This window comes from Notolabrus celidotus, chromosome 3, assembly GCF_009762535.1.
Source record: "Notolabrus celidotus isolate fNotCel1 chromosome 3, fNotCel1.pri, whole genome shotgun sequence".
Taxonomy (NCBI): domain Eukaryota; kingdom Metazoa; phylum Chordata; class Actinopteri; order Labriformes; family Labridae; genus Notolabrus; species Notolabrus celidotus.
Window position 1 is genome coordinate 30,826,439 of NC_048274.1, and position 22,312 is coordinate 30,848,750.

At 37.9% G+C, this 22,312-nt stretch overlaps 2 protein-coding genes across 4 annotated transcripts; one reads left to right on the forward strand and one right to left on the reverse strand.

The window, feature by feature from the left end:
- Positions 1 to 5,009: 5,009 nt before the first annotated feature.
- Positions 5,010 to 10,196, reverse strand: LOC117810864 (solute carrier family 25 member 44-like). Of its 2 annotated transcripts, none has more exons than XM_034680854.1 (4): positions 9,889 to 10,196; positions 8,043 to 8,707; positions 7,732 to 7,859; positions 5,010 to 7,386 (listed from the first exon to the last, which is right to left on the reverse strand). In XM_034680854.1, the coding sequence occupies exons 2-4, from the start codon at positions 8,668 to 8,670 to the stop codon at positions 7,195 to 7,197; spliced, it is 948 nt and encodes a 315-aa protein (XP_034536745.1). In that variant the 5' UTR covers positions 8,671 to 8,707; positions 9,889 to 10,196; the 3' UTR covers positions 5,010 to 7,194. The 2 variants fall into 2 exon arrangements, with proteins under 2 accessions (XP_034536745.1, XP_034536744.1); XM_034680853.1 differs by having other exon boundaries at positions 8,043 to 8,711.
- Positions 10,197 to 12,017: 1,821 nt separating this feature from the next.
- On the forward strand, positions 12,018 to 15,785 carry LOC117810901 (proteasome subunit alpha type-4-like). 2 transcript variants are annotated; one of them, XM_034680897.1, is made up of 9 exons: positions 12,018 to 12,134; positions 12,551 to 12,575; positions 12,666 to 12,708; positions 13,887 to 14,049; positions 14,158 to 14,235; positions 14,380 to 14,468; positions 14,715 to 14,845; positions 15,161 to 15,284; positions 15,555 to 15,785. In XM_034680897.1, the coding sequence occupies exons 2-9, from the start codon at positions 12,573 to 12,575 to the stop codon at positions 15,707 to 15,709; spliced, it is 786 nt and encodes a 261-aa protein (XP_034536788.1). In that variant the 5' UTR covers positions 12,018 to 12,134; positions 12,551 to 12,572; the 3' UTR covers positions 15,710 to 15,785. The 2 variants fall into 2 exon arrangements, with proteins under 2 accessions (XP_034536788.1, XP_034536789.1); XM_034680898.1 differs by having other exon boundaries at positions 12,060 to 12,125.
- The last annotated feature ends 6,527 nt before the right edge of the window (positions 15,786 to 22,312 follow it).

Here is a 22,312-nt window from a genome sequence, read left to right on the forward strand (position 1 = left end):
TTCAGGTGCTTGGTGCCTCTACATTTCAAATGATCAACCATGAAATGAGAGAAAATACAGTAAATGAATTCCCAAAATAAGGCTGCTGAAAAACAAGAGAATTGAGGTGATATTTGTCCAGATGTTGATGTAGTAGTCTCTGAGATTTCTGTGAAATTTTTGCAGAAGGACAGAAAAAATGCAACCTTAGCATTGATGGTAAAAAATAACTTCATGTTTGTGACCAGAGGTGGGTAGAGTAAACCGAAACAGTACTCAAGTAAAAGTACTGTTACTTTCTAATGATGTTACTCAAGTAGAAGTAAGAGTACTCATAGAAATAAGTACTTGAGTAAGAGTAAATAAGTACCTAAAAAAAAAACTACTCAAGTAATGAGTAACTTGTGAGTAGTATCATATATAAAATTGTACTGTATTGGAAATGCTAATAACAATGTGAAGTGCACACTGCCTTTAATAAAGTGACATAAATAGGAAAATGCCAAAATGAATGCTGTTAGGCATGGTTTACTTTCAAACATTAAAGAAAGAGAAGCTGCAATGTGCACAAACTAATGTACCCACTTTAATTTTTTAAAACAAGCTGAAACTTCAAACTGTCTAAGATGTCATCAGAACTCCAGAACATTAATACTCCAACATTACAATAAAAAATATATCTATGCTTTCCAAACTTTCTTTTTTAACCTTTAACTTATTTTCAGTACATCTTACTTAAAAACATAACTTGAAAATACTAAAACAACTTGGAAGTGTTTAAAAAGGCCATGAACTCAGTCCTGAAGAATCTCTCTGAGGTGACTGTTGGGCTTCAGAAGCAGCTGTTTTTATTAGCATGCTACCTTACTGCTCTTATAAGATACTTTAGATTACTGTCCAACATTTCTAACATGCTTTTAAGATTTTATGTTAACCAGTATGATCCTAAGCTTACCTAACTGATAACTCACCATGACATGCTTTTAAGATTTAATATTAACTAGTATGATCATTAGCTTACCTAACTGATAACTAACTATAACATGTTTTTAAGACTTAATATTAACTAGTATGATCCTTAGCTTACCTAACTGATAACTAACTATAACATGTTTTTAAGATTTAATATTAACCAGTATGATCCTTAGCTTACCTAACTGATAACTAACTATAACATGTTTTTAAGATTTAATATTAACCAGTATGATCCTTAGCTTACCTAACTGATAACTCACCATGACATGCTTTTAAGATTTAATATTAACCAGTATGATCCTTAGCTTACCTAACTGATAACTAACTATAACATGCTTTTAAGATTTAATATTAACTAGTATGATCATTAGCTTACCTAACTGATAACTCACTATAACATGCTTTTAAGATTTAATATTAACTAGTATGATCATTAGCTTACCTAACTGATAACTAACTATAACATGCTTTTAAGATTTAATATTAACGAGTATGATCATTAGCTTACCTAACTGATAACTCACCATGACATGTTTTTAAGATTTAATTGTTCTATGTTGAAGCTCAAGATTTCCACCGTACAGACAAAGTAAGCAGCGCATAATGTGACTGTTTCTCCTCGTCATTTAGAAGTTATGAGAGAGTCTGGATGTTGGGTACAGGGTAAACATGTTCCTCCAAAGGGGACGCAGGTATTACGCAGCCTCTCTCCCCAGCTGTAGGTGGAGGAGGGGGCGGAGCTACTTCTCCGTTCATTCAGTGTTGAGGTTATTTATAGCTCTGGATCAGAAGGAGCTGCGTGAGAGATCGGCTGAGTATAAAACAATATAAAATGTAGAAAAAAAGGAGCGGTAAAAGTAGCGACTGGACAGCCCAATGTAACGAAGTAAAAGTACATATTTTTTAACACAAATGTACTTGAGTAGGAGTAAAAAGTACTCTGCAAAACAAATACTCTCAGAAGTACAATTTTTTGAAAAAACTACTCAAGTACATGTAACGGAGTAAATGTAACTCGTTACTACCCACCTCTGTTTGTGACCAATGAGGCACATACTTCATGTACACAGTTGTCACTTATTATCTCAGTATTATGACTTCTTTTCTAATCATAACTTTATATTACATTATTACAAACTACTTTTATTGATTATTTTTCATTTTTATGAATTTATCACAAAGTTTGAACTTTCAGTATAATAATAAGGCCTTGTTAGGTAAAAATGTCAACATTTTTCTAATTTAATGACTTTCTTTCGCATAAATTAGATTATTTATTTTGAAACCTCAGCTCATTATCTCAAAGATACAACTTTCAATCTTACAGTCTCATGATTTCATATTTCTATCTCAATTTCAAAAAATATTTCCAGCATTATATTGACCTTTTGTCTCAAAATAATGGTTTTCATCTCATATAATCTTAACTTATTCTCATTATTATTTAATGAGTTTAAATCTCGTAACTCAGACAAATCATGGTGATATGTTTTTTTCTCCCTTTCTGGCCGAAATAGACTTCCATTGTTGCCACTAAAGGTTTAGTTTGTTTGCATTTTGGCCAAAGCTGTAAAGCATGTCACACAACACAATCTTTTCAATGCAAAGCTCCTGGAGTTTCTCTGTGATTTGACTATCCCACCTATTATCCCGCCCTCCACACACACACATCTGCCAGCATTACATCCCATGAGAATGAGAGGCCCTTCCTCTAACCCCGGCCGAGTCAGATTTGTTCCTCTCTGACGGCTCCTCATCCATCTCTTTGACAAAGTGCCTTCCAGACACGGCAGTATAATTAATGTAGAGAGCAGAACAGGGAGCACTCTGTCATTCCTCCATGAGGTGTCAGCTCAGAGACGCCCTCCCTGTTTGTTTCATTCATCAGGACATTTGTCTCTGCAGGATTTTATTTCTAAGAGGGAGAGTGAATATCTAAGAGGGAAATGTGAGGTGTAAAGGCATTGTCTGCTGCCATCTATAGCCCTGATCATAAAATATATGACTGACACATTATCTGAAATATTTTCTGCTTTAAAGCTACTGTGAGCTATTTTTGTAGGGTTATAAAACTGACTGAAATTAACAGTGAGGCCTCTTTATGACTTCCAAAAACAAGCAAGACCATGAGCAAAAAAGATTCACAAGTTCTATATTGTAATTTTGAATTACTGAAGAAACTGCGAGGGGGTAGGTGTCGGACACTGTGATTTACAGCATGATGAAGAAACACCCTCATTTTACCGTTTCCACAGCAAAGATTCATGATGAATGATATATCTAACTATTAAAAGACAGCAGGATGAGACTTTTGTCAGTACACACAACTCATACATGTACAAGAGAAGAGCAGACAGAGAAGAGGCAACACTTTGTCAACAGGGTGACAAAATCAACACAAACAGAAGGTTCTTCAAAGGAGCTTTAAAGTAACATTTTAATTAAAAGACTTAACTGGCAAAAATAAATTCATAATTGTATTGCTCAATAGTTGTGACACTTAAACAATCCAGCAAAATAAACACTACCCCTACCTTAATGATAAATGGTTCAATGTGACCCAAATTCCAGCATTTTTCTGAAATGAAATGAAATAAAGCCCTAAAAATTACCTTTATTACATTTAAATATAAAGTCTGATTAATCACAAAACAAGTACATTATGTACCCTTTATGTCACAAGACAAAAATATTTAATTTCTTATGTCCATTGTCTGAATAATTGTGTGGTAGGTTATATCTTTTATTTTGCTGCTAGCATCAGGCCTCTAATCTAATCTATGATTATCAGATAAAAACCCTGGATTTGAACCGAGTGCCTAGACACCAGTAGATCCTTTCATCTTATTAACTACCCATCATAATGAAACATGACCTTCGCTGTCAGTGTCACTTCCAATAAGATTTATGAGAACATCAAGAGAAAACGCTTCACCTCCCACACCGTCTTTTCTGCATAACAAACTCCCCGAGGACATCACAAACACAATATTGACATGTTCACACAAAGCCTCTTTCTGGTCTTATGTCATATTTTAAACCAAAGACGATCTCGATCTCAATCTGTATTTATCATCCCACCAAGAAAGTGCTGTAAGTCAAGTGGCACTGCGATTGATCGGTAGTGATCTCATATCTTCATCTCTGATAAAGTTAGACTGATCTGCCAAAACCAGGGATTTATGTTTGTGTGTTTGTTTGTTTTTCAAAGATTTTTTAATTTGAATTCTTACACATTCAGATAAAAGATCAATGTAAACAATTAGAGCAAGTGATGTTTTTTGTAAAAGAAACACAATAGGTGAATGAACGAAAAAGTAACCAATAATAATAAATGATAATAATTTAAAATAAATGATAATTAAATAAAAAGGAAAATAAATAAGAGTGAAACTACAATAAGATAAATAGGGTGATATTTAAAAGATAAATAAGTGGAGAAGGTGTTTTTGTTTTTTTGATGAGGTGTCAAAAGCAGTCTAAAGAAAGACAGAGCAGTTCTAAGGTTTAACATCTTCAAAACTTGGGATCTTTGTCCTCTAGTTAAATTATACTGTACATAGGATTCTATTATTTCACTGATATTTATGAGACAGGAGGTTCATATCTTTATTTTGCATCATATATAAACAGATCATTTGTCTGTTTACAACAAACATCTTCCTCTTATTCTTCTAAAAATCCCAGATTAACCTATTGTGAAAAATGAAGAACATGTTATTCAAGTAAAATAGATTTCAAATAATTGCCCTGAGAATGAACCAATTAAAGATATTTTCATCTGATCAGACGTCTGCACAAGCCTCATCCAACCTTGAAGCATTTCAAATCTGAGTTTATAAGTGGGGGTTTTTTTTGTTATATTTTTTAGTTATAAGTTACATTCTGGGGGCTTTTACTTAGAGGATAGGACAGTGGACAGCGTAGGAAACCAGGAGAGAGGGGGGGGGGCGGTGTTTACATTTTTAAAGCTTGAAATCAATTGGGATAGACATACTTGTAGCAAAGGCTCAATAACCTCATCTGCATGGAAATGATGAAAACAAACACTTTGATTTGAAGCAGTTGTGATGTTTTATTGACTGAACAGATGAACCAGGACACACAGACACAAAGCATGGTTTCAAATATTATGTTCCCCGTTCATGTCAGCTTCTGATTTAGAGCAGAGGACTAATCTCTCCCTTTCTCATTGATGACATAATCTGACAACACTTTTAGATTTAAAATCTGTTCAGAGAAAATAAAAAACAAAGACCTCCTTCAGTCTTCTGACAGCAGCTGGATGATTCCCTTCCCTCACACACAGCTAAAATGTTTCAGAGAAACAAGTCTTTACAAAAGGATGAAGTAGTACGTGTGTCACTGCATGAAAATGTGCTTCAGAAACTAAAACTTCAAACAACAGAGCATGGATTTACAAGGTATTCCAGAGTTCATCTTGACCTGAGCAAATCTGTTCACAACTTCATTTAATCAAATGTTCCCCCATATCAAACTAAAACCTCCCCTTATATTTCTCCTTTTTCTATAATGTGACATCTTACATCATATTTACATTTTCACTTTGAGAATATGATCAGTTTCAACATTTTCTGATGTTATACTTGATTTTTTTCATAAAGAATCATCTTTCCTTGACGGCCGTTCAGGAATCACAGGTTACAAAAGCAACAGACTTCATCGAACACAAACACAGAACGGACAGAACATGAGAAGCTGAGACACTTCAGTGGTCATAATCCCAGAAACTTAAACAGGACAATAAATTAGGTATAACACATTCTTTTAAACATGTTCTCACACAATGTACAGGAATTATACAATCAGACTTTTTTTCTGATGATAAGAATGAAACATTTACAGTATTGCACTCAAACATCAACCTCCCTCATCTCAGGTTTTAACCAGCAGCTATGTCGTTCATGAATCAGCTTCATCACTGCATCATCTTCCACAACACCTGTCAGTCAGTTTACTTGCAAGTGACAAGAGTGTAGATATTTGTGCTGAATGTCTACTGTCTGCATGGAATTTGTCATCTCCTGATTCAGTCTTTGAAGGTTAAAACATTAAATTAAATAAACAGAGGCTGCCACGATGCACAGGTTCAAAAACCTGATGTTCTTCTCGCACTGTGGGCAATAAAATATGAACAAAAAGCAAACTGCTTGTGTTGATCACGCTAAGAAGGCAGTAATTTCAAAAGGCAGAGAGGAAGGAACCGCAGAACAGACAGAAGCTGGGTCGTAAGGAAATGGACATGGGTAGGATTTGCTTGGTACCCATCAGTAGCATTAAGTATTGAGGTAAAGGTCGGCCACCAATCAATCAAACTTTTCTCCACTGCATAGATGCTTGACCATGATTATAGAGTGTGTGCTGATTCATCTAAAGGCAGCATGAGTAGGATTTGTCAGTTGCATCAACATTTGCTGTTCCCTGTGATCAGACAGGAGAGTTAAGACGAGCTTCCTGAGCTCTTGACTCAGGTGGCAGTGTCAGCCGAAGAATAGAGCTCTAAGAGAAATGAGGCCAAGGAGTGAGAGCTGTGCACTGTTTGCTCTGTGTTGCAACATAGTTCCTTGAAATTGTGTGCTGAAGGTTTTGCTTACCGTGTTAGAGGATTAACCAAATCAGACGCAACGAGTACAAATACCCAGTGGTATTAAAAAGGTTGCTTTTCTCTGATGTATCAGTGCTGTAAGAGTGAGGTTTCCAAAAACCCTTTAGAGCAAAATCAGGAAATACAGGCTCTCTATACAACACCAAAAACTTCTAATGGTTCAAGAGTGACAGCTTATATTAGTCAATTCGTCTTTAAATTCAATTTTTTCTTTGAAAAATCCTTCTCATCTGCCTTTATTTTTTAAATGATCTAGTAAAAAAGATGTTTTTAGAGACCTGTCGACCTGTCTGTCTCTTCAAGTGTGAAAATATCTCATCCAGAGCTCTTCAATGCACTACAAAAGCAAAACAAACCTGTTGGCAGCCACACAAACAAATTCTGAAGCTGGATCTGGTGTGAATGGATCTGCCTTTGTATTAATCAGAAACTAGTGTGTTAGTAATACATACAAGTCAAAGTCTTATACGCGGGTGTTGTTGGTTAAAGGTGATTCTTTTTTGTTCCCCGGGCTGTTATTAAAAACATACCTCTCTCATCCACTGCATTCACAGGAAGTCGAATGTGAGGGTTAAAATGGCACGTGGTCCATATGTCGTCACTTCAGGTGTCTTCTACCAGTGTCTGGAGTCCACCAGCTCGGGTCTCAGACTCATTTTTTTTAGCGTCTCGTAGCCGACCACCATGACGATGGCGGTGGGTGTGGAGGAAATGATGCGAGCAGACAGTCCTTTGGTCAGTCCCCAGAAGCCCTCCTCTTTAATCAGCTGCCTGAACGTCTCTATGACTGAACTCCTCCCTTCAACCTGAACAACACAGAAACACAGGACATGTTGTGTTACTGTCTGTAACAAACCTAAAACCATGACTAAACTTTTTACTTATTTTATCAGCTATTTAAGAATAATGAACTGAAACCAAACTACAGACTAAATTTCACTTTGGTACACTTCACTGCCAGCTTCCTCTACATTACAGAAGAGACAAATTAATACTTCATTTGATCATATCTTTAAACTACTCTCTCAAACATAAAATAATCAAGCAAAATCTTTTACATTTGTGGTTCACTGGGTTTTGAATTACTTAATAAGCAGCCCCAGTATAACCCTATGGTCCCTGTTTTTAGATGCACAGTAAATGACAGTTACCTGTACTCTGGCTCTGACCACATCCATTGGGTTGGTAACAGTTGAGGCAGTAGCAGCAGCCAGAGGTCCTGCAGTGGCTTGTAGAATCAGATGAGGGCAGTCACTGGGAGCCAGATTAGAGAGCTGCTCTGTAGAACATAACATACAGATACTAGATTAAACAAAGGACATGGACTGGTGGAGATGATTTAAGAAGTATAAATGTACTGCAGAGAGAAACAGATATGACTTTACATAATAAATAAACCTCCAAAGATAGTAAATTAAAGCAGGGCTGTATAGTTTAGAAAATACAAGATCCAGCAGCTTACCAGCATAGAAATGATAAAAAGGCCACCAGACAGCACTGTTTGGGATGTAAGTGAGTAAAGAAGCCACGTATCCCCTGTAGAAGCCCCTGAAACCATCAGCTGCAAAAATCTGAGTCATAATGTTCCTGGTTTGACCAAACACTTGTTTGGGTTTTCCTTTCTCTGAGTCAGTACTGAGTCGAAAGCGGCTGAGGTGCTCCCCCTGACCCTGCATCATCAGCTGCTGAGACACAACATCTATGGGCACAGTGATGCTCTGAGCCACCAGAGAGGCTGAGCCGCCTGCCACCAGAGACTTCACCGTATTGTCCTTAGAGTACTGGGAGACGTACTTCCTCACCAGCTCGTAGGTGGTTATGTAAGCCTGGCCTGAGATCAGTGTGAACGTGTTGACCATGAAGCCGCGATAAAGTCCTCGAACACCCTCCGTTCGGAGAATCTTGAAGAAGGCATCAAATGTGCCGCTGTATAGGGATTTGCCCCGCTGCACCTGCAGCCGTGTGCGAATGAGTGTGGCGGGGTAGACGGTGGCCCGAATCGTCATCGTCATGAACACCCCAAAAGAGTAGAACTTCCTCTTGTCGAGGTCCTCCCACTCAATGATCTGGATGTTCCTTTTCTGCTGCATCCTGCCAGCTGTAGATGCCCCGTCATCAGAATGATCCCTGTCTGACAGCAAGAACAACAAGGAGGTAAGGTAGACAAATTTGACTTAATAGTGTAGTGCTGATGTTGGATCAAATCATACGTACACAATTATTTGATATCTAAATGAAAACTGATAAAAATTCAACAAAAGTTGCGATGTCAAGTCATCTCAGAAATATGTTCCATAAATCTAACTATTTACCCTTTCATAACACAGAACATTTTACATGCTTTTATCTCAATGTGCCTGTGACAGCCTCTTAGCCTGCCTGAACCAGTAATCTGTTGATTGACTCCAAACTGTACAGAACTCAGCTGCCAGGCCTATAAACAGAATAAAAACATGAACACATCACTCCTGTTTGGTGTTTTTACACAGGAGTATTTTTGGAACTGATGTTAATATTGCAATGATTACTCTTTAAAGCACTCCAACAGAGGTCATAGATATAACTGATGATAAGCTCAGTTGCATCTTTGACCTCTTAGTACCATACTAGCTGACACTTTAAGATCCTCAGGCAGAGGTCTTCTATGTGTTCAAAATGCCTGGCTGAAAATAAACGGGACAGTGTTTGCTGTGAGTGCTCAAAAACTCTGGAAGAGATCAGGTCAGCTGAGTCACTGATAAGTCTTTTTTAGAACATGTAGCTTTAACTGAGCTCTGATTTTACTTTAATTTTCTTCTTGTGTTACTTTTATTTAGATGAGTTGTATGCTTTTTGATTCCATGACTTTCCTGTTTTATAAACTGGACATTTAACAATGTAGCCCCTGTTCTGACTTTGAACTCAAGTAGTAACATTAACTCTGGTTATAATTTTACTTCTCCTTGATCAGTGACACCTATTTCCCCAGCTCTCTGTGTGGGACAGATCAAAGGTCATGCTTAGCTAAGGCTTGCTAGCTTTATTGATCTAAATCTTGGGGCGATAACTGTAACAAATGTCAGTGTCTTGTGACCATGTTCTTACACGTCTTGCTTTAATATTGACCCAGTAACGTTATCTTAACATCTTTGACTGAAACATACTGGTTTGTTGTCACAGAGGCCGTCAGAGGACACCGTGATCCCAAAGCGGTGTGAACCCAACTAAGAGCTACCAAAACAGTCGTGTGTTTGTTGAAAACATCTTTGAATCACACTAAGCTTCACTATGATGAGACCCGGTATGAATTAAAGTGTGTCAGTCTTCACCTGCTGCACCGTCGCTTTGGCTGAGGCTTGTGTTGGCTGACAGAGAGCGCTCTGTTAGCATCGGCATGATGAGCAAGCACTCACCTCTCCGGACAGATTATTATTTAATACCCATTTCCGCTGCGTAGATCCGTCTTCAAACTTCCCGTCATCAGCCGATTAATACATTTGGAATGTCGCCATTCAAGGACTTAAAGGTAATACACTTATTGCGACTTGAGAATTAGCTCCTAACTAGCTAGTCAGCTAGCTAACTGAGAACACTACTTCCTGTTCCCATTCAAACAACATGCTGCTGAAACAACCAATCACAGGAGAGCGTTTTCTTCTTCTTCTTCTTTGTGGTTAATGGCGGATCGCAAATAGCTTCTAGGTGCATACCGCCACTTACTGTACAAGAGTGTGTATCATCATGTCAATTCCTCATTAAATTCTTCCTCTCAGTCTTGTGTCCGATAGGAAAGTATAGAGCGCCCTCCTGACTGCTCTGATACCTTCTGCCTCTCCCTCTGTTCCCAGCAGTCCTGTGAGACTACACTCGGGTCCTGCTGATCTAACCCTCTCCTGGAACTGCTCTCGCTCAGCTGCATACCTGCTACAGTTCAAAATCACAAGCTCCACATTCCCACTCACTCCACACGTCTCACACCAATCATTACTCCTTTTTCCTAATGTATACAAAGTGTCATTTAGCCCTGTATGCCCCACTCGGAGTCTCATTATGATAATTTCCTCCTTTCTTTTCCTTTCCATATAGTTCTTTTTTATCTTTGATTTTTGTATTTTGTAAAAACTCCTTCCTTTCAGGTCTTCTTCCCACATTTTCTGCCATATTTCCATTCCTTTCTTCTTAATCACTGCTTTCCCTTCTCCTGTCCAAGGAGGTATTTGGACTGTTGTGTTCTTTCCCAGTGCCCCTTTTGCTAATTTGTCTGCATCCTCATTTCCTTACACCCCCTTATGTGCTGGCACCCTACAGAACTGTACATCCACACCACCTCTGTGAAGTCTAAGCAAACTGTGTTGTAAATCAATGATTAAATCTTCTCGAGTAGTGTTTGATGTGTGAATGTTTTCAAAAACTGCTACTGAATCTGTGCACACCACCACCCTGTCTGGCCTGACCTCCACCCGCTGAAGACCGATGATTACCATATAGCGTTTTCTTCTTCTTTGAGTGAATTATTACACAGTAGTCGGTGGTTCAGTTACTACCATCACCAGGACTGAAGGAAAGCCACTTAGGCCAGGAGCCAGGCCCAGCCCTCAGGATGTTTTTTGCTACCTTTTTTTCCACTAGTATTTCCAGTTAGCCGACACCTTGGGTATAAAGATGATAATGAGCACTCTCAATTCAGGGCTGTTTGGTCGTGAGGGGCCAAAAAAACTTTTTGGAAAAATGCTCCTGGCATGATAATGTAAATCTAGAAAACAAGGTGTTGTGTCTTGTTGTGTATTTTGTGGATGATATTTTAAAATCTAAAATCAGCAAGCATCAGAATCTTATTTTGCCACTTGCCCGTATGTGTCAGGATACTCTATACCAAATTTCATACTTGGATATCAAAGAATGCAATTTTTAACACCTTGTTTTCTAGATTTACCTTATCATGCCAGGAGCATCTTCAGCCCATGTTAGAGGTTTTCGAAATGAAGAGTGATACATATCAAGTGAAATATTCTCCCTGTTTTCCACTCTGCACAAACAAACAAAAATTCACTGTCCAACCTGAGAAAGCTACGTAACGTTTGTTAAATTCCAGATTAACATTTCAAACTAAGTTGTCTGTGCTTGGAGTAACTTAGTTTCTGTTTTTATTCCATGGTATAGTTTTTTAGATTTCAAGTAATGGTTTCTAAATAAACAAAATGGAACAGAATGTACTCCTATGTTTTCTTGACTGCATTTATGTATTTTGAAAATACAACGTTTTGAGATTTTTTAAGAAGTACTTTGAATACTTCAGTATTTTCAAAAGCAAGTACTCCAGTACTTTACCTGAAGTAATAATTTGACTGAGCAACTTTCACTTGTATTGGAGTAATATTTGACCTGGAGAATCTATACTTTGACTTAATTAAAGACCCCTCTCCTGAGACTGACTGGCCATTCAAAGACAGTTCTCGGTCCTCCCACAGAAAGGGGGCGCTGCTGAGCGTACAGAGCAGCACAGAGAGCCCCGGTGTGTTGAGGAAGCGTCAAACTGAAAGTATTGGACATCTCCGCTTGTGGAAAAGTGAGCAAAGTAAGACCCTTTGACTGAAATACTGAACTTATATTTGACTTTAAATACCAGTAGTACTCTGTTGCAGCACAACGTAGGAGTCTACGTTCAGTTTGGTGGTATTTATCCAGAGAAGTGTCTCCATTGTGAGAGGGTTAGCATGCTAACAAGCTAGCTCGTTCATATATTGCAGATTCATTCTGTTAGCATGTAAGCCAGCTAGCTGTCATGTAACTGAGGCACAAAGTTATTTATGGACTACATACACCTTTGGTTGGAGTAAACCTTGGTACATAATGGTCATCTGAATATATTTTAACAGTTTTGACGCATTTTGTCTCAAAATACTTTTATATTCATGATTGTCTTACATTAGAAATAAAAGCTATAACCTACACACGCCTTCACCTCAAAGTTTTCGTTTGTTGTGCTTTTAGGACAGCATCAGTGAGGTGAAAAATGGTATGTACTTTTATACATGAATCACATACTATTGCATATTTTTATTTGCCCTGTCATTGTTTATTCCAACTTCTTGTCTCTGTTGCTTAGTCTCGAAGATATGACTCCAGAACGACCATATTTTCCCCTGAGGGTAAGTCACATGTCTTTTAAAATGCATGATACAACTTTCCATTAAATGTGATTATGATCAGTAGTTTATTATTCAGCAACTTTTTGGCCAAAGATACTAAAGCTTGAAATACCCTTTTAAGGGGGGGGGGTTTAAGAAGTGTACCAAATAAAGTTTAGACTGCTAGAGTAACATTACTTTTACTTGTTTTAGTATCATTGTTTCGCCAAAACAGTCTTAACATTCTGTTTTTTCTACCCAGTATGGTGTACACTTTAGGACATCCTCAGGTCTCAGAGTGAGGTGTCAGATCTCAGATGAAAAAGCATCATGTCTCCGGAAAACCTTCATCATGTGTCAGAATTCAGATGAAACAGCCTCAGACCAAATGGCCTCAGACCAAATAGCCTCAGACTAAATAGCCTCAGACTACACAGACTCAGACCAAACGCACTCAGTCTAAACAGACTCAGACCATAAATTGTATATTGTTTTCTTGAGGGGACACATGTCATTAATGTAACGGCGTGAGAAATGAAAAGTGCGAGCGAGAAAAAAGGAAAACAAAGATGCAACCACATCAACAGGCAAGAAAGTGGACATGACAGTAATTAAGCTGCTCTTTATTTTGATCATGATAAAAAGGGTTAGCTTTATTTAATATAAATTAAAGTGACTTTAAAGAGCCTCATTCTGCCAATCTCATGGCAAACACCTGCATATGAAACGCCAATCATTCCATTTAAACTAGGGGGGTGCTTAATGTCTAATTCTACATCATTTTCCTGTTTTCCATATAAATCATGTCTCATGTTACCTATTTTGATATAAATATGGACTTATTAATATCTAATGTAATTCTGAAAATTGCTTTTTAAGTGTTCCTCCTTAAGAAGGTAATTAAATCTGAGGCCATATGGTCTTAGGACTGTTAGTTTGAGGCTGTTTCATCTGAATTCTGACACATTATGAAGGTTTTCCGGAGACATGATGCTTTTTCATCTGAGGTCTGACACCTCACTCTGAGGCCTGAGGATGTCCCAATATGTACACCGTAACCCTGGTTTACAATAACTTGCACAGCTCATCTATTTCAATTATTTACTTCGCCATTTTGTTTTGGATATACAAGTCTTTGAAGTTTGGAGATGTCTCTTGCAAAGCGTGATTGATATAAACTTTGCAATTGCATTTTACAGGACGTCTGTATCAGGTGGAATATGCAATGGAAGCGATCGGTCACGCTGGAACATGTCTGGGAATTCTAGCTAAAGATGGAGTGCTGTTGGCAGCAGAGAGACGCAACATCCACAAACTGCTGGATGAGGTTTTCTTCTCTGAGAAGATCTACAAACTCAACGAGTGAGTTAACTGAACTGAAGAACTCTACCTCGCTCAGTAATTTCAACCATCCTTTTTTGGATTAACTTTTCCTGTGGTCTCATATTTGTGTGTGAATATCCTTTTCAGTGACTTGGCTTGCAGTGTTGCTGGGATCACATCAGATGCTAATGTACTGACAAATGAGCTGCGGCTAATTGCACAGAGGTGAGTTTTAAAGGAAAATACCAACCAGTAAAATATCAGAGCTGTCCAATGCGCCTGTATTGGATCGTTGATGTTTTGCGGAAAGTTTCTAAAAATAATTTTGCATGAATTTATTAATTAACAACTCACAAAATGTGTCTTTAGGTATTTACTGCAGTACCAGGAGCCAATACCGTGTGAACAGTTGGTGACAGCTCTCTGTGACATCAAACAGGCGTACACACAGTTTGGAGGTATGATGTGAAAAGGTCTCAATGTCAAGTTTGTTGTTTTTACTCCCCTCATGTTGCTGAAGGATTCAAGCAGGCATCGAAATGTTGTCAGTCTTAATTAATACAATGTGTATGATTAAAGGCATCCACTCAAAACATGTTGGTGGAATAAACTAAAACAGTATTGATGCTAGTGTTCGCTCCAAGTGTTTAAATACACGGATGGGTTTTTTAATTTTATAACATCTCTGTGGTTTGTTCAAACAGGAAAGAGGCCGTTTGGTGTTTCTCTTCTCTACATGGGCTGGGACAAACACTATGGCTTCCAGCTGTACCAGAGTGACCCCAGTGGCAACTATGGAGGCTGGAAGGCAACCTGTATCGGCAACAATAGTGCTGTAAGTCTGAAATGACGTTAATAATGAAAGCCAGTGATATGATCTTAATGCATCACCATTTATTGTTGTTTGTATAAAACTTGTTTTACTTGTGTTGTTTGGCTTCATATTGGATCTGCTAAATCAATGCCTCTTGTATGTTTCCTGTACACAGTACAAAACTCATGCGAATAGTGTTGGTCTGATATCAAATGTCAGATACCAGAGCTATTTTCAGTGAGAATTGGAGTTTGAGACAACAACTGTGTATCTTTAATAGATAATCTATCTTCTTCACATGTACAGTGTTTGATGTGTTGACTTCTTTCTTCTCAGGCTGCAGTGTCCATGTTGAAGCAGGACTACAAAGAGGGTGAGATGAATCTGTCCTCTGCTTTGGCTCTGGCTGTCAAAGTCCTCAACAAAACAATGGATGTCAGCAAGCTCTCAGCAGAGAAAGGTGAGGTTAAAATGCTTCTGCATCTTTTCATTTACATATATTTATTGTTTTAATGTAAAATGTAAGTATGAGTTTGTGCAGTTAAAGGAAAGAATAAATTAAACACCAGACGGCTGACTCTCAGAAAATAAAATCAATGATTGAAATCAGGACAGTGAGAAAAGTCTCTTAGTTTTAGTGCTGTTCATATTCAGATGTTATATAAGTCTGTTCAGTGTTATTGCTCTTTTTGCACCATAACAAAGTTCTGTGTTACATTGACTGTTTCAGTGGAGATTGCCACCCTGACACGAGAAAACGGGAAAACCAAAATCAAAGTGCTGAAACTGAAAGAAGTAGAGGGACTCATCAAGAAGCACGAGGCAGAGGAAGCCAAGGCTGAAAAAGAAAAGAAGGATAAGGAGCAGAAGGAGAAAGACAAATAAGCACAATGGTTATTGTTTCTTCCATGTCACCAAATCCTGTATTGTTTTGTGTTTTACATTAAAAGTTTGAAATGTATTCATATGTTGTTGTCGTGACTTTGTTACAAAATAAGAACACAGGTTTCTTTTCAAAACTTTTATAACAAAATTTTGGGGTCTTTTTGTAATTATGCAATAAATGCAACTTATTTTACAATAGTATAATTTATTGTTTGTTAATTAACTTGATTTAAAGTTTCATGGTACCCAAAATCAGCCTAAGCCTTTATGAATTGAGGAGCTGCTCTGAAGTTTGTCTAACACATTGCGTTAACTTACATTGAAGGTTTTGTTGTCACCACATGGTGGAGCCATTACTCTGGTGGAAGCAGATTTGTCTCTTTCGATAATACCTCGAAAAGCATAGCTGGTGTTTCCAATCACATATCTTTACTTGGCATATTTCAAAAACTACTGTCACTTACAATGTCTTACTGATTATTCTCACACTCAAAATCTTGTTTGACTTTTACTGCACATATATTATAAATAATGGTACAGGCACTACTCTTGTAATTCTTCCTTCAAGGTAAGTTCAGACAATTTAAGTTTTTAAATAATACCCTGAAACTTTGCCTTCAAACTCGGATGCTTTATAAGGACAGAAACAGTTGAAAACAGGTAAATTATAACACAATTTGTTTGTAGCCTACATATGCTGTGCTGTAGTGGTATTTTATCTTTGACAGGCCTGTTGTGCGTCACTCGTCTGATTCCCATTTGAGTGTAATTTCTTCTGCTCACCACTTGATGGTGATGCTGTTCACTGCTCATGTTCTTGTGAGGACAATGGTGGGCTCTGTCTCTGAGAAAAGCATCAGAGGAGTTTTATTGTCCAATTTGGACAGCTAGACTCGTAAATGATAAAAATTCGACAATACTAATAGTATTTGGTGTAAGTAGTTATAAAGGATCCAATTACTCACAATGAAACACTGAGCAGTAGCTGAACAGTGCAGCTGAATTGACATGAGGACTGTATGTAAAGAAAAACAGCATATCTTCCATATTTCATCACTTAAAGCTGCTGAAAGGAGATTTTAGTGGGTAATAAAACAGACTGAATTAATACTAATGCCTCTACATGACCTCAGAAGGAAAGGAAACAGAGTGAAGGTAGGTCATCACTGTGTGGTCTTTTTTTAAATACCTGTCTCCATTCTTGTAGAGTGGAAGTGAGACGCAATGAAGAACACACTGCAGAAATATTTCTCAAACATCCTCACTCTAAAGATTGAAAGTAGGTTGCACATCAGACATTTTGAATAGACCAGGGTGACAAACACACATACAGGACGTAATGTAGAAAGAGATAAATCGTACCTCCTGGTCCACAAGTGACGCTAAATCTGACACAACCCAAAGTTCCTCACTGGAGCTTTAAAACTGTTAACCTGTTGGTCTCATGCAGCAGTCGTACACAGATCCCCCTGAATAAGTGATAGGATGTTTGTAATGTCACAGGGTATGCTCACTATTTTATCAGCAGTGTTTGGGATCTTGATTTCAAATGTCTGATGAGTTTTTTTGTGTCAAAGAGCATTATGTGTGTATCTGTGTGCAATGAGGATTGGGTACTTAGACACAGTGTAGGTGGTCAGAGGTGGACTGAAACCAGCTGTTAATACTGTAGTGCTCGTCCTGTAGGTAGAGCACGTAAAACCTGCCGCTGTGTACCCTTTCATTCTCAGATTTAATATGTTACATTTCCAGATATCAGGAGTTTTGCTTTATGAGTGGCTCACACTTTGATTGATGTAAACTTTTTATGTGTGACAGAAAAATCTCATGTTGCCTTCTTTTTACATTCAAAAGTGCCACTCATTGTGAGCCTTTGCATCTAAAATAAGTCTATTTCTTCAGGGTGATCATCTGACATCTATCCTGGAGAAGCAGTATCAGGGATTACAATTTAGAGAAATAAATAATCTTATGCTGATGGTCTTGTTTACCTTTTTAAAGCATAGGGAAGCATCACTATTGATTTGAGTCTGTTTTATAACCAGCTGAGAACTCCTCACAGAAGGTTTAAGTTTTTATTTCATCTCACTTCCAAACTTTTACTATAGATATAACCATTGTAAGTATGTTTCTTCAGGCTGGTTAATAAGTTAAATATCTTCAAATTGTCAGTGCATATTTTCTTTCACTGTGAACTTCATAAGAATAAATATATTTCCTACATTGTATGCACTCTAACTCTGTGTTGAGCAAAGCAACAGAAAGATGAACTGGACCTGATTTCTGGTGGCAGAATAACACGTCTCCCTTTATATAAACTAACAGAAGAAAAAAGCATCTCTTCTTGCCAAGTTTCTATTAGCAGACTGTGTAAGTGGCGTGCCCCATTAGAGATTGAGTTATTTGAGTCACATCCAAGATAAGACAGTTGGCCAGCCTCCCGAAATGAAAACTTCTTTTCATTTGACGTCAATCTTTCGCTCAGGATCTAGTATGGACTTAAACTTGTAAATCAACAGGGCTGATTCATTTAAAGGACAGCCATGGTGAGGTCATGGTGTTCACATGAGCTTGCTCTGTATTGAGGAGGAGGATCTTGGCATCTGAACGATTGGAGCTGTTAGCAGGCCTCCCCTCATGAGGCTGAGATGTCCAGTTCACTGAATCTCTCTTTTTCCAAAACTTTATACACTCCTGATCTAAAAAATTCCCTTTGAGGGTCTTTGAGACTTTCGCTGACTCACTCTCATGCTCCTGAAGAACAACACAATCGTATTAGGATGACTCTGGATTAGAGGCCCAGCACGGTCCGCTGTGATGAAGCACATAGGCAGAGCAGGGCAATCTTCAGCAGTGTAAACACAGCCCCAGAAAAGCACAGGAATGTCTCTGCAGTGGGAGCTGGAGTACGAGGTCAGCTGTAGGCCAAGGCAGGTGGTATACATCAGAACGGAGGATGACATCTCAGCATTAACTTATCCAAACACGAGGCAGGCGGTATGTTATCCTGGAGGAGGAGCGGGAGGAGGAGATAGAGAGAAAAGTGGGGGATGAAACAAACAGGAACAAAGGGGAGGGTCCCTTCAACGCAATCAACATCCCATCTCTATCTCGGTCCCAGAGGAGAAAACAGCAGCTAGCATAAGAGGCTAAACATGACATGAGACTGGATGCAGTTCAAAGACTGATCTTGATCCAGTTACTGATACTGAGAGTTTCAGCCACGTATCACTGGCAGCGAGTCAGGGATGGTTTAGAGAACAGGAGACAACTGATTTACAACACTGCACTCTTTCCAGTAAACTTTGAAGAGCTGGCTTTAATGTTCATGTACACTGTTGCTTAATGGGCTCATTAACTCTGTACACATTATTATAATGACACAGACCTCAGCCAATCTCAGACATCTGATTGAGAAAATCTGCTCTGGTTTTCACTTTCTTCCTCTATATCTGTCTACTGGCCCTGTGTTTGCACATCTGCATATTAAGAGTCATGTATTGTTTAAAGGTCCAATTACTGCACATTTCATAGAAAGTCATTATTATTAAAACTAATTATTCAGTCATTTTGTTTATAATTTATCTTTTATTGAAAATTTGCATCAAACATTTCCATGGTATATACATCATCTCTACATTTCCAACATAGGTTTTAAAATCACCATCCAAAAGCACATATATACCAACGGAGTTAAATAACATGACAGAAACTAAAAAGAAAATGTGCAACAAAGGAGTCGTCTTTTCTTTACAATAAAACTAATAAGCAGTGAAAATAAAATCCTATGGAGGGTTACAAAATGAACCAATTTCCTCCGGTGAGCAGGGAATTGCTCTGACTTGTGATTAACAAGTGCCATAGTCTTTTCCATATTGTAAATGCCCATTGTAATGTCTATCCATCCATTTAGAGTTGGGCTCCCCTGTGACAACCATTTCCTGGTTAACACCTTTTTCACCACAAGGTTGCAAATTAGTGATAGAAACTGAAAATGTGATTTTAGGGAGAACAGGTTTCCTTTATGGGTTAAGAGCAGATAAAAACTTTCTTAAAGTCTCTTTAAAAAATAAAATATATACAAAAATGTATTATTATGTTTTATTTATTTGTATCCTATTACTTGGCTCAGACTGAGTAATTTGATTGGACAAAAAGCAGTGGTAGATAAACTGTGGTGTACCAAAAGGGACAAATCACACAAGATTAAAAAGAAAAAAATAAACGCATTCATTTCACACCTTAATAGTATCATGATTTAGGCTTTAACACTGACGGTTTGATTTATTTAGTTTGAGAGGTGTTTTACTAAAGCAATATTACACACACGGCCATGCTGTTGTACTGTGTATCAGAACAGATATGATTATCTTTGGCACAACATGCTGTTATTCACTATAACAGCACAACCCTCTGTGTAATATTGTTAATTAATAACAGGACTGCAGTTATGTTGGATAGTTGATCTTACACAACAGATGCCAAGTGTAATTTCTATTCATTAACAGTTATCATCTGAGAGCTTTAAGAGGCCCAAAGTCATGCGGAATAAAAAAAAGAAGGTTAGACTTTGGTGTCCTGAACAGCATTACCTGCACTCAGTCTTCAGAGACGTAGACAGAGGAGCGAGTAGTTTAATTCAACGTCACCTCTCTTACTGACCTTACCACTTACTGTCAACCTCCTATTTAAAGCCAATGCCACTCACTGGTGTGTGAAATCCTGACCTTACGGGGAATTGGGAGTTATTAAATAATCTCTTCATCCATGACAGTAATTTTGTGAGCAGCCCCGTAAATCCTTGAGATTACAGACTCACTGCTCAGCACCAGATCAAGATGGTTCACCATAAATGGAGCTGAGCTGCAGTAAACAGTAATTACAAGGCCCTCTGCTGATGTGTCCTATTATGGAGAGGTATATGGAGAGGCTACTGTTGCTGCTGGAACATAAAGCAGGTTTTGTGGAACAGTACAGTCTGTTTTGTATGGTCAGATTATTATTTTTTCCATGGTCTTTAAATAACAGTGCGAGAGGTAACAACTTCATTTCAGGTAAAAAATTTTATGCTCATAGTGATTTCTGGAAACCTTGACCTCTTTCTCTTGCTTTTAAAATCATCTTAAAATGCCTGCTTGAATATTTTAAGCATTGGCGATGCAAGTTTTTTTCCCCATAGCACTGAAAAAAATGTAACGCCTCAAATAAACACCATGGAGGCGGTTTGTTATGATTATCTGGTTATTTATTTAAAACTACAACCTGTTTGGATGGGCTGTTCTCATCATTTTCACTTGTTGTTCTTACCAGAGTTAAAATATTCTAGCAGGCATGCTGGTCTGTTTCTTCTGCTGTCACTGCCGACCTAATAAGGTAGTAGGGATGAAGTCTTGTGTGGAGAGGTGAACAAGTAGTGAAAATAGGCGCGTAAAGTCAAACTATGCAACAATTTATTTCTGTATCCAAACCACCTATTACATAAGGACTGTGCTTACATGCTCGCTTGTATCCTAATGTGATCTGAGTCTGGTGTGTTCTGGTTATGTGTTAAATGTATGTATGTTATGTAAACTTAAACAAAACATCTTTTTGGGAGTATTCGAATAGAGAGCACGGTAAAGGCATCAACAACTTATCCAGGTTAGTCAAGCTGTTTACTGAGTGTAGCTCTTCTCTCAACACTTAGGCAGTTACACACTTGGCAAGGACTCTTGTTGTCCAGCACCATGACATTTTATGTGCAAAAATCCTCACCCCCTACATTTAAAACCCTAAAGCTGCATTTCCTAAAATGACCACTAGAGGCCCGCTCCAAAAGTGAGTAAATCCCCATTAGGCCTCATGTTAAAAGCCCAATTTAATGACAGAATAGTGGACGTTTGCGGACTGGTGCTATCAGTGCTAAACATTGAGATGGACTTATCCCAAGTGTCACCAGAGGAAGCACCTGTGATGAGAGATAAGTCTGACCCTCCATTTGTTAATTTTTTACAAATTTACAAAAGTTTATCATTAAATCAATCAATACATTTTTTTTTGCGCACAACCTCTCTCTTCTTCTTCTTCATCTTCCCACTGGTGCATTTCACATAGCCACCCACTAATTCCAAAAATCTTAATGTTACTAGTTTGCGTGTTCTGTGTTACAGTAGAAACATGCAAGGAAGGATGGTGGCCTCCACCTGCTCCTCTGTAGATATAAAACGCTCATTCTAAGTTAACAAAAACACATTATACACTCATTTAAACATACAAATTTGAAGCTGTGATGGCATTATTCTTTGTAATTTTATTGACTTTTTGGAAAATAATTCATGATATAAACTGTCCTAAGCCTTTTATCAAATAAACACAGTACAGCCAGTAGTACAATAATGCCTATATGGGAAAGAGGTAGCATATAAAACAGCATTAAACATGTATACTAATATAAAGTACAAGTGCATCAAAAATATTCTAAAGCTTACTAAAACTGATGTTTCTATTTTTCAAGTTTTGCAAAAAAGAAAGGAGTTAATTTCTTGCTATGGTGGGAAAGTCTTTCTTGTCTTAACTCTGCTGCAAGTTGTATGTGTAATGTAAAGGTGTAGTACAGGAATGTGA